Genomic DNA, 11203 nt, shown 5'->3' on the forward strand with positions numbered 1-11203 from the left:
GGTATTTGGGGAGCGGGCAGGGAGGGAGCAGGTCAGGGCACCGGAGCTGCTGCTTCCCTCCCGCTCCAACGTCCCCGGCCCCTGTGGGCAAGAAGGGCTGGAAGCACCAAGTCCCTATCCTGCTTGGATGGCTCAGGACATTTGGAGAGGCGCTGCTTTCTGCTCCTCAACACAGCCGTGCATTGGAAACGTGGGGATGCCAGAGGTGGATATGGAATCAGTCATCGCCAGCCCCTGTCCCGCAGCGTTCCTGGCCACCGCAAAATGTGCAACCGGCAGCCGCAGAGCCTCAGCTCCAGAAGCGCCTTGTGCTTCCGAAATCCCGGATTTCGGTCCCCCATGGCAGGGATAAGCCACTTGGTTGCCTATAGGCAGTRGGGCCACATTTAATGACATTAAGGCACGCGATAAAACAGCGGCCGTGGCAAGCGGGGTCTGCAGCCCTGGATGCGGCGCCGGGGCCGGCCCGGGAGCCGGCGTGGGATTTCCCTCGGAGCGCTCCCGGGCGGAGGCGGGAGGATCTGCCACGTCCCCCCCAGCTGCCCACGTAAGCAGGGAGGCCCCCGCGCGCTCCCCGCGCTCCCACACATGGTCCCCATTAACCGCGGCAGCTCCGCCGCCGCTCGCCCGGCTCCAGCCGGCCGCCGTGCCACGGGGAAAGGGGAGGGGAACACCCCCAAAAAGCTGGCGCGCTCCCGCATCGSGATGTTTAGGAACGCTCCCGGCGGAGCTCAGCCGGAGAACGGGTTTTCTCGCTTTGCAGCGCGCGGGAGGACGTCGAAGGGGAGCCGGGCAGCAGCGAGCGCCGACGGGGACCCCCGGGGCGAGCGCGAGCAGCCGGCCGCAAGCTCCCACCGAGCGCGCCCCCAAATCCCGTCAGCGGGCGCCGCTTCCCACGGCTCTTCCCTGAGGCTGGAGGGGGTCGGCGGGGGTGGCGGCCGCTTACCTGGCAGCAGGCAGAKCGCGCAGGCGAGGGCGAGCCCGCGGCGCGCGTCCATGGCCCGACGGCAGCGCTCCGAGCAGCCCCGCGCCGCGCCGGCCCTTCCCGGCTCCCTGGCACGGGGAAGCCGTGGTGGGGAGGGAGTGGGAGGGACCTTGGAGGAGGTGCAGCCCGAGGGGACGGCGCGGGGACGGGCTCGGCCCCGGCACCCTTTCGGGAAGAGCCCCGCGGGATGGCATTCCCCATGGGACAGCTCTTCCCCACAGGAAGAGACCCGCGTTTTTCCCCCTCTCACATGGGTTTTGACCGTTCCCACCAGCTGGGATTTCAGGGCCAGGGACCTTTGGGTGGCCTTCGGCAGCCACAAATGCTGGCGAGGTCATTGCTGACCCCATCCCGCAGGGCCGCTTCCCATGGGAATGCTGGCGCCGGGATGCTGCGCAGCTCATGCGGGAGCTGCGTCCCAGGGCCTCCAGCGCCTCCGAATCTCATTTGTGGTCACATTAGCGCCTCTCTCCTTGCCTTTTCCAAAGCAGAAGATAAACCCTTGGATTATTTAGAGATTCCAAACGTGACCCTAAAGGTGCTTTCCCAGCCCCTTTACCCACCAGGGCCTGCATGCATGGGCGCCCAGGAGCATCTCCGACATCGCCTGCATCCACCACGTCCTGGGAGACCCAAATTGCAGCCAATGGGGAATGCAGCAAATCCCAAGGGAGCTGGTGGCTGACAGAGCTGCCACARCTCCAGGTGGGTTTCGCTCCCTCTTCTCCACACAGTGATGATCCCTGGAAAGGAGCTCCAGGATGGAGTGCTCTCCACAGGGGAAACACCGGCACAGAGATCCTAAAGGAGCAATGCCAAGGGTCTGTGCTGGGATTTAGTATTTGCAGCTAATTTTCCCTCTTGGAAATGAGAAAAAAATAAAGGAAAACAAAAAATGAAGGAAATAATAGTGTTTTGCCCCCTTCTCAAAGGCTGCGGGAGTAAAGCTGAGCTGCAARCGGCTCCCAGCAAAACCAGCCAGGCTGGAAACAACCATGGATCCCTGCTCTGAGCTCAGAAGTCTGGAAGGGCCCTCGGAAAAGATTTGCCATGAGCTTTGCCGGGCTGGCGGAGGGCCGGGGCAGGGCTGCTTTTCCTTACTTTGGGGCCGGGRGGTGCTGGAAGGGCAGCCATGGGGCTGGAAGGACCTTTCCTTGGGTCTGTGTGGCTTTCCCTGCCCGCATCCCGGTGCTGGGACAACCCTGGCTGCTCCTCCGGGACCATGCATGGATACAGGGCTGCAGAGAGCCCGGCTCCAGCTCCCATATGTGCTGCTGCAGCAAGTCAAAATAGCACTTTTCACCCAAAAAATGTCACTACTGGAATAACCCTGCAAGAGCAGCACTCGTGCCCATGTCACAGCACCCACAGTGGCCTTGGGGACAGAGCCAAGGACAAGGCTCCCTCACARCGCCGGCTCCAGCTGCAGCTTTTTAGTCACCTCTTAAAAAAAAGACCAGCCTCAAAGCAACTTTCTGAACTCCCATCCGCGCTTCCGAGCCAGCCCCTGGCTCCGGCTCCCATTCCAAGGGCTCGGAGCGCCGACACGAGCCCGCGCCGCCGGCCTGACCCCGAGTCCCCTCCAGGAGCTCGCCGCACATTTTCCCACGTGCGCTTGGTCCCCCCCTCTCCGTCCCCATCTCCTCCCACAGATGCTTCCTCGTGCCTGACCTTTCCAAGGGTGTAATGCACTGGATGCGGTTCCTGTGCAAATTTTGGAAGAATTAACCTAGGATACAAGGAATGTAAACAGAGGCAAGGAATGAAAACAAAATCCCGAATTCGGGAATCTAAGCAGAAGAAGGGCCTGCGCAAGCTGCCCCGGTGACAGTGCATGGAGGTGGCTTTGTCCCCATGAGATTCCCTGCTCCAAAGCTCATCCCAGGCACGTGCTTGCTAAAGGCAATCCCGGAGCATCGCTGCATCCCYGCCAGCTCCGGCTGGACCACGCTGTGAAAAGCTCCTGTTGCAACTGGCTTCAGCTTGGGAAAAGCTTGGGCTCAGCTCTGAGCTTTGCTTAACCCTAATGCAAGCCCAAAGCAGCCGGATTTGCAGGGAGCAGCTCGGAGCGTTGCGCCTGGCTCCGCGCAGCCTGGTGAACTAATAGCTCTGGAGAGTTGCTTGTCCAAAACAACAGCTGATGTCAACCCACAACTATCCTTTTTCCAGAGATTATCAGTTTTGCACCAAGCCAGGAAATGTTGCATCTTTAAACAGCACAAGACCGGCATGGGGAGTATTAAACTCAATCAAGTCAAAGTGAGGACGTTGGGAAGCAGATTGGGAAAAAAAAGTGCCCAGAAATAACCAAGGGAATCTCAAGGAGAATGAATCAGGTCTGCTCCTCACTCCCAAAGTGATGCTGGGGACCCAGAATCCTGGGAAAAGCTGGGTTATACTACACTGTGCCCAGTTTCCTTCCCAGACATGGATTGGGAATGTGTCCCCCTGCATCTGCCATCACCACTGGCAGTGTCCCATTCCAGGGACAAATTCAGAGGGAAAATACACTGAAGGAGGAACAGCTCSTCCGGTAAAGCGGTGCAGCAGGGACTGATCTGAATTTTTGAAAGGAGAAAGTAATCTAACCTCCGGAAAATAGCGCTTTGGCAGCCGCGCTGTGTTTGGAAGCGCCTTGGCCCGGAGCTCCCGGCACTCAATTAGCCCGAGCTTTATTTATCAGCCGCAGCCAAAACGCTCCTCTCCGCTGCCCCGCCAGCGGCGCGGGACTCTGGCAATTTATACGATTCCATATGTTTCTATAGGGRGAAAATTCCCAATTGAGGGTTGTTCCCGGCACAGAGGGACCCTGGCTCTGCTGTCCCCGGCAGCCAGCGCCATCGAAGGGATTTTGCATGTGGGAATTGCTCAGGGCTGCAGGTCCCCATCCCGCCCGGCCTGCCGCCTCCTCCCCAGGACACCCTTTGCAAACAGCTTTTCCGAGGCCACATTCGGGGAGCAGCAGCCCCAGCCGTGCACTTGCTACCGAGGAACRCTCTCCTGTTTACTTACGACAGCATTTTTTAATTATTATTATTAAGTCTCTGTGTGCTTATTTCTTCCTTTGAAGGAGCCAACACCCCCGCGCCCGGATGGTGAACACAGGGATTAGGAGCAGTCCCTGGGACAGGGCAGCTCRTGGGGAGCAAATTCCCGCTCCTCTCCCAGACCAGGCACCGCATYCCCAACACAGCCAAGAGCTGCCACGCAAGAATCAAAGGAATCGAAGGGCTGTTTTTCCCCCTTAAAAAGCAGCATCACTTGCACCAGCCTTGGAGGGGGATATCACCCTCCTTACGGGCCCACKGATGCTGCTGATGCAGATGGCAGCCCAAGCAACAGTTCTCTGCAATTGAGGCACGGAAAGACACCAAATTGTATGGATTTGTACTCAAGGGGATGGACACCTTGCTATTCCAAAGCCAGGAGGTTGCAGTGTCATTCAGAGCCCTGGAGTGTCCAAGTGGCTCTGCCACCAACAAGCCCTGCCGTGGGAGTCACTGCTCCATCACCTGCACTTTCCATTTGTGGARAAAAGCTAAACATCCCTCCACTAAGAACACAAGGCTTTCCCGGGCTATTTTCCCATTGCAGGAAAAATAAAGTCTCTTATGCAGCTACTCCAAAGTGAAAGTGTTTTGGATGGGGAAAAGAAAAAGAGGAAAAGATTAAAAATAAAGAAAATAAAGAAAAAAAGGTGAGGGGGAAGGGAAAATGGAAGTGTTTTGGATGCACTTTGTCCCTGCTGTGCTAAGGAGGGGGTGCCCAGCTGGCAGGAGGGTGATGGATGCATCTGGATTTGCTGAGCAGAGCTGGGTGGCAAGTCCAAAACTCCCTGATGTGGATTCCCTACATTGAGGCCAAAACATGGGTTTTCTTCTCTCCTAAAGGACAGAGATGCTGTAATTCCTGTGCCAGGCTGGAGGAGGACAAGGCACCCCTGGATCCYGGCTCCTCAGAGATGGGAAATACCAACTGCACCAAAACGGGTCAGGATAAGGTCAGAGCTGGCAGCAGGATGAGGGCTGGATCACTTGGACCTGTCCTGTGGAATCTCAAGCAATCTCATCCCGCTTCCCACAGCGCCTTGCCCATACCAAGGAAGCAGGCTGCCCGTGCCACGAGCAAAGGAGCCTCCGAATCCTTGCAAGACACATCCTGGTGCAACAAAAACCACAGAGCCACAGGCCATGAYGGGATCCACGTCTCCCCGTGCACCTGGCTCCAAGACTGCTCAGGACAGGTGCTTCCTGACAACCCCCATTTCAATAAAAATAATAATTAAAAAAGGCTTCTTTAAAATCAATTTAACATATCCCAGCCATCTGGAGAGCGCTCTGGCTGGCAGGCCACRCTCCAGCCCCTTCCTGCTAGGAACATTATCCTGTTCGTGCTCCCGCAGGCAGATAAAGCACAAACTCCTTTGCCTGCTGCATTCGCTTGGTGCTTGCAACCCCACATGCGAGCAGCTGTGCTCCCCTTTGGGGTCATTCAAATACCTTTTTTGGTGTTTGATTGTTTTTAAATAGTAGTTTCAAACACCTGCAGGTTTCCTATGGCAATTTAAAGCAGCTATTAGTTTTAATAAATGAAGTAGCAGGGATAGCGAGCTGGAAGCAGGYAGCATCCTGCACCCTCCTTCCCTGGGCACGGCATCCCATTCCCAGCAAGGCAGCCTCTCCTCACCCAGCACTGCAGATCCCAGCCTGGAATTAGCACAGAGTTGTCTGCTTATGCCAAGGAGGGATTTGGCAGTTGGATTTTTAAGTAAAGAGCAGCCAGCAGAGGTGTAGGATTAATGCAATTTAAGTGTTTGCTATAAATCTCCATGCCAGCACGTTCTCTAACTTCCCTCCATCCCTTTTTCTTGGAAAAAGATCCAGAGTCACTAAGAAAGCCAGTTCTTGCAGACCCATCCACCCTGCCTTTTGCCATGCGGTTCCCCATCCTCAGCTTGGCAAGGATCCGTGTTTAGCACTTTAGAAAAATAAAGCCCCTGTTGGGGAAACTCGTAGAAAACCTGATGGGCTCCCATGAGGAGGCAGCAAAGAAGCCTCATGCTGCTTCCCATCAGGAATCCCCTGCTGATCTCCAGGCACAGCAATATTCCAGGACCCCAGCCCAAAGGTCCTGCTATAACCATCACAAAGAGACCTCTCATGTGTAAAACCACTCCAACATTTTTCCCCATAGTTTACCACATTTGGGGAAAGGAGAGAAAAAAAAAAAAAAAAAAAAAAAAAAAAAAAAAAAAAACCTTACTTTATGCATCCAAGTTTCCTTTGCTCTTAGGTATGATGCATCACTGCTACATGCACAGGAGCAAAGCCCTTCCTCCCACGCAGCCTTGCAGCCATGGGGTGACACCTGCTCACAACCACATTCAGGGGCTCTAAATCACCCCCTGCCCTGGGGCTGTTATTAGCATCAGCCCTAGGGGCTCCTCCTCTGCAGCACGTGCTGGTTGGCCTGGCCCCCATTGCACCTGGGTCTCATTTTGCAATTAAACCCCCATCAATGTGAGGTGGGAGCAGGTGGGCTGCACCTGCACGGTGTGGGACTGCTGAGGTTGGGCAGCTACCTGCCATGGCACCTCCTACCCCAAATGTCCCACTTGTCATTTAAACCCCCGCAGTGAGAAGCTGCTGGAAACTGGAGCTGCTGCTGCAGCTCCCGCTTGGCGCCCTGTTGCTTTCCCAGCTAAGCTGTGTTTGCTTTTATTTGTTTTGCTCCCAAATATTTGTGAAAGGCTTTGGAAAGGGACGTGGCCTTGTGGCTGCTGGGCCGGCTCCGGCGTGGAGTGGAGCTTCCAGTGGGAGCCTAGGCTGGTACTCACTGCACCAGGCTCCACTGGGAGCCCCAGGGCCAGCCCCGTGCCCAGGGGTCCCCTCTGCCCCATGCCCTGGGGTCCCTTCTTTGGCCTCTGTCCCATCCTGCCCTGTCCCACCACATTCCCTGCRTGCTATTCCATGTCCCATCCCATCCGCTCTGTGTCCCATCCGCCCTGTGTCTGTCCACTCCCATCCCATGTCCCATCTATCCCATCCACTTGCCATGTGTCCAGTCTTATCCTGTCCCATCCCTTCCTGCTCATGTGTCCCATCCACACATGTCCCATCCCTTCCCATCCCATGTCCTATCCCATTTGCCCTGTGTTCTATCCCGTCCCATCCCCTGACCTCCCCTTCCTGTCGCAATCCCAACCCATGCTCTTCCATCCCATCCCATCCCATCCCATCCCATCCCATCCCATCCCATCCCATCCCATCCCATCCCATCCCCTCTGTCAGCCCTGACAGGGGCAAGGACCTTGTCTGCATCCCGATCCCTAAGTGTGGAACTGGCACCTGACATCAGAAACTCCCGCCCTTTCCCATCCCGGCTCTGATCCGCACCCTTATCCGGACCGTGGGCAGCTGTCAAAAGCAGGAGCCCCATCCCTGCCCTCCGCCCCCTTGTCCTGCAGGGGAGGAGAAGCCGCCCTCGGGATCGCTTCTGCCCTTGCTCTTCCCGGCTGGTTTCCTCCTCCTTCCAGGGATCCTATCTGGGACACGGAACGAGAGAAATCCCATCCTTCCACRCCTGCCAAGGCAACGCGCTGGCTCGCGAAGCGCGGGGAAGTGCTGCCCTCGTGCAGGACGGGCAGGGCAGCGCGCGGAGCCCTGGCACCGCGCCCGGCAGCTCGGAGCATCCCGCGGGCGAGCGCTGACGGCGGAGCATCCCGCGGAGCATCCCGGAGGAGCATCCCGCGGAGCATCCCGGCGGAGCATCCCGGAGGAGCATCCCGCGGAGCATCCCGGCGGAGCATCCCGGAGGAGCATCCCAGCGGAGCATCCCGGAGGAGCATCCCGTGGAGCATCCCGGCGGAGCATCCCAGCGGAGCATCCCGGAGGAGCATCCCGACGGAACATCCCGGCGGAGCATCCCGGAGGAGCATCCCGGTGGAGCATCCCAGCGGAGCATCCCGGAGGAGCATCCCGGAGGAGCATCCCGACGGAACATCCCGACGGAACATCCCGGCGGAGCATCCCGGCGGAGCATCCCGGCGGAGCCGCAGCCGCAGCCGGGCACTAGAGGGCAAGCGCGGCCCCGAAACGCTGCCCGCAGCCCCGAAACGCTGCCCGCAGCCCCGAAACGCTGCCCGCAGCCCCGAAACGCTGCCCGCGGCCCCGAAACGCTGCCCGCAGCCCCAAAGCGCAGCCCGGTGCTGCAGCCGCGCTCAGCCCCGAGGCGCCGCTGCTCCCGGCCCCGCTCCCGGGACCCCCGGCAGGACCCTGGGACGCAGCCCGTCCCGGCTCGCTCTGCAGCGCTGCCCGCCGGCCGGCCCGAGGCCGCGCGGATGGGCTGCAGCCCGGCGCGGCGGCATCGCGCCCTGCGCCGCCCCGGGCCACCCCTGGGCTGGCCCGAGCGGCTCGGGTTTCTCTCAAATTGCGGCTCAGATGTCGCTGCCAAGTGACACGGGAGCTGTAGGAAACCTTCCTGCCAGCGCCGCCCCCTCCCAGCCCCGCTGCTTCCTGCTCTGACGCTGCATCCCGGCGCTTCCAGCCCCAACGGCGGCTTTTCCATAGAGGGAGAGGCGGCTTTGCTTAAATCTGCACCCTACTGACAGCTAAATCAGCACCAGGCCACGATGCTCCTGGGAGCAGGGAATGGTCCTGCCGGGCATGTCGGGAATGGGCAGCTGGTGTCCCCCCTGCCTGAAAGCCCATGGAAAAAGCGTGGTGAAAACCCCTCGGGGTGTTTTCCACCCTACTTAGCCCAGCTCTGCAAATCAGAGCAGTCAGGGGATGCTGAAACACAGGGAAAACGGCAGCGAAAGTGCATGGTGAATCCCATGGGGCAGCCCACTTGGGAAAACTCATCCCGAGGCAGAGATGGGCTGGGCGTATTGGAAAAATCCATCCTCCTGGTCCACTGCTCAAGGGCTGGCAGTCCTGCCATCCAGGAGCTGTTACTGCAGCTGAACTTGCACCAGTGCGGGTGAAATCCCAGCCTGGGCTTCCCTGTAAATTATCCTGTATGAAACACGAACATTAACTGCATCTGGCAGCAAGCCAGGGGATAATCTGGAAATATTTGCCACACACAGGCTGAATGCAGCATCTCTATGTTATTTATTTTAATGCAATTTTAGCCCATACAGGCAACGAATTCAGTGGCTGCCACTTTGCCAGCAAGTCTCATCTCAGAGATGCCAAGGGGCTTGCAGCAAGGCAAGGAGCCAGGGCCCTGGGTCTTTTCCTTGGAGTCCAATAATGAAGTATTTGCCCACTCAGGAGCACACACTTGTCATTTTAGGGCTATAAGCCCCGCAGAGAAGAGCAGGAACACAGGGAATGGGGAGTCTCCCTGAGGAGGAGCCCCTGCAATTCCCGCACTCCGGACTGGCAGCTCCGTGCCCGATTCTTGGCACGCAAGTAACAACAGGGCTGCTCAGAGACATCTGACAAGCGACGGCTCCGCAGCATCCCTGGGGAGCGTGCCAGGATCCCAGCTGCCACCCCTGCCACCACTGATCACCCTGAGGAGCGGGATGACACTCGGTGCCAGGCGGAAACCTTTCCCGGYGAGGAGCAGGGCCGGGAAGAGCCGTGAGAGGGAGCCCCAGGCAGCCGAATGCTGGGAAGCTGGAGCTGCCGCCCAAATCCAGGCAGGATAAGGTCCTTCCCGGTTCACCAGAGCCCTCACAAGGGGCTTGGAGCTGCACAGGCAAGGCAAGGAGCTTGGGCCCTTCTCCCAGTGCTGCTGCAGGATGAAGCTATGGGGATCCTTGCTTTTGGACCGACGCCAGCGGTTTTCCAGGAGCCTTTTCCACTGCACTCAACCAATTCCAGCTGCCACGGCTCGCGGCAACRCGCCGGGTTGCTGCAATCAGTTAATTGGTGCTAATTAGCTCCGGCATCTCCTGCTGATCACACAAGAGGCACGGTGGTTGGGAATGCTCTGGGCATCGGTGTTCCTGGTGGGATCRGACATGGAGCTCACCCTGTTTGTGCCCCAAGAGCTGCTGTTCCCAGAGTTTCCACCATTGGGTCAATTAAAAAACACTATAAAAGGGTACAACGGCTGTTTTCCCCTCATTTGGCACTGCAGGGTTCAGGTCATGAGTGCTTCCTAGTTCTGAGTGCATCTTCTRTCTGGGCCAGCCTGCTGCTCCATCTGCAGCAAAATGGGGCAAAATGGGACAAAATGGGGTGTTTGTAGGAACAGGGTCACCACGTGCTGCTGCGGGAGTCCGGGGCAGCCCGCTCTGCTGCCTAATGCAATTAACTGCATTAAACTCATTAGCCTTCCTCCCAGCTYGGACCCAGCCACCGAGCACATCCAGCAGCTCTCCGAGCACGCGCTCGCTGTCAGACGCACCAATATCGCATGGAAAGGAAAAAATGCATGAGAATAAAACGTGATAATCTGCCCTCAGACTCCTGGCTGCGTAATCCCCTTGCAAAGAGGAAATCCCTTGTTTACCGTCGGAGCGCTCGGCTTCAAGGGGAATGGGAAGTGCCTTTGGTGCTTGGCCTCCTGTGCTTTTAATGCAGCAGCAATAAACTCATCTTGTGTAAAGCCTAATGGATGGATGATTTCATGCACTTGTATCGTGCCGCCTTCACCTGTACCTATAGGCCATAAAGGAGGCAATAAAACGCTGCTTGTGAAYGTTGCCGCTTGGCTCCAATGCGGGGAGTTTTAAAAAAGGCAACAAAAAGCCTCTGTTCCCCAGCAGGTGCAAAACCCTCCCTAGCAYGGGCATGCAAGGGCCCCACGGGCACGGGCCATGGCCTCTCCTTTGGGGCTTTTCTGTCCAATTTGAGCACAACAGGCAGAATTGGATGTGTTGGCTCGAGGCCCCATGGTGCCCAAGTCAAGAGCTGCTGTGAGTGCCRGAGACGGCAGCTCTCTGCTCCCCAAATCAACCTGGGTGCAATAAAAGAATTGCTCTCCACAGGCTACACTAACAGAGGAGAAAAGAATCCCCCTTTAGATACAATATGATGTTTCATAGATTGTTTTTTCAATAGGAGCTTAGCTAAAAATCCTGGGAAACTTTAGCTGGCATCCAAAGCACAGCTGCGGGAAGAGCAGCTGGTGCCGTCGCTCCGCTCCCATCGTGGGGAAGCTGCGGCTGCCCTGGCACTTGTGCTGGAGAGCTGGGAAAGAAGGAGAAAAAAGGGAAAAAAAAAAACATAGACAATTCCAAGTAAGTAGCATAGATCACGT

The 11203-nt window shown here is 57.6% G+C and overlaps 1 protein-coding gene across 1 annotated transcript in view; it reads right to left on the reverse strand.

Moving 5' to 3' along the window:
- Nucleotides 1-998, reverse strand: part of ITGA11 (integrin subunit alpha 11) — a 35062-nt gene extending 34064 nt beyond the window's left edge. Inside the window, exon 1 of the mRNA XM_026040539.1 lies at nt 947-998. Within this exon, the coding sequence (XP_025896324.1) occupies nt 947-998 (52 nt within the window). The remainder of the gene's footprint in view (nt 1-946) is intronic.
- Nucleotides 999-11203: the final 10205 nt, after the last annotated feature.

Source organism: Nothoprocta perdicaria, unplaced genomic scaffold (genome assembly GCF_003342845.1).
Source record: "Nothoprocta perdicaria isolate Ctin4 unplaced genomic scaffold, notPer1 scaffold_26, whole genome shotgun sequence".
Lineage (NCBI taxonomy): Eukaryota > Metazoa > Chordata > Aves > Tinamiformes > Tinamidae > Nothoprocta > Nothoprocta perdicaria.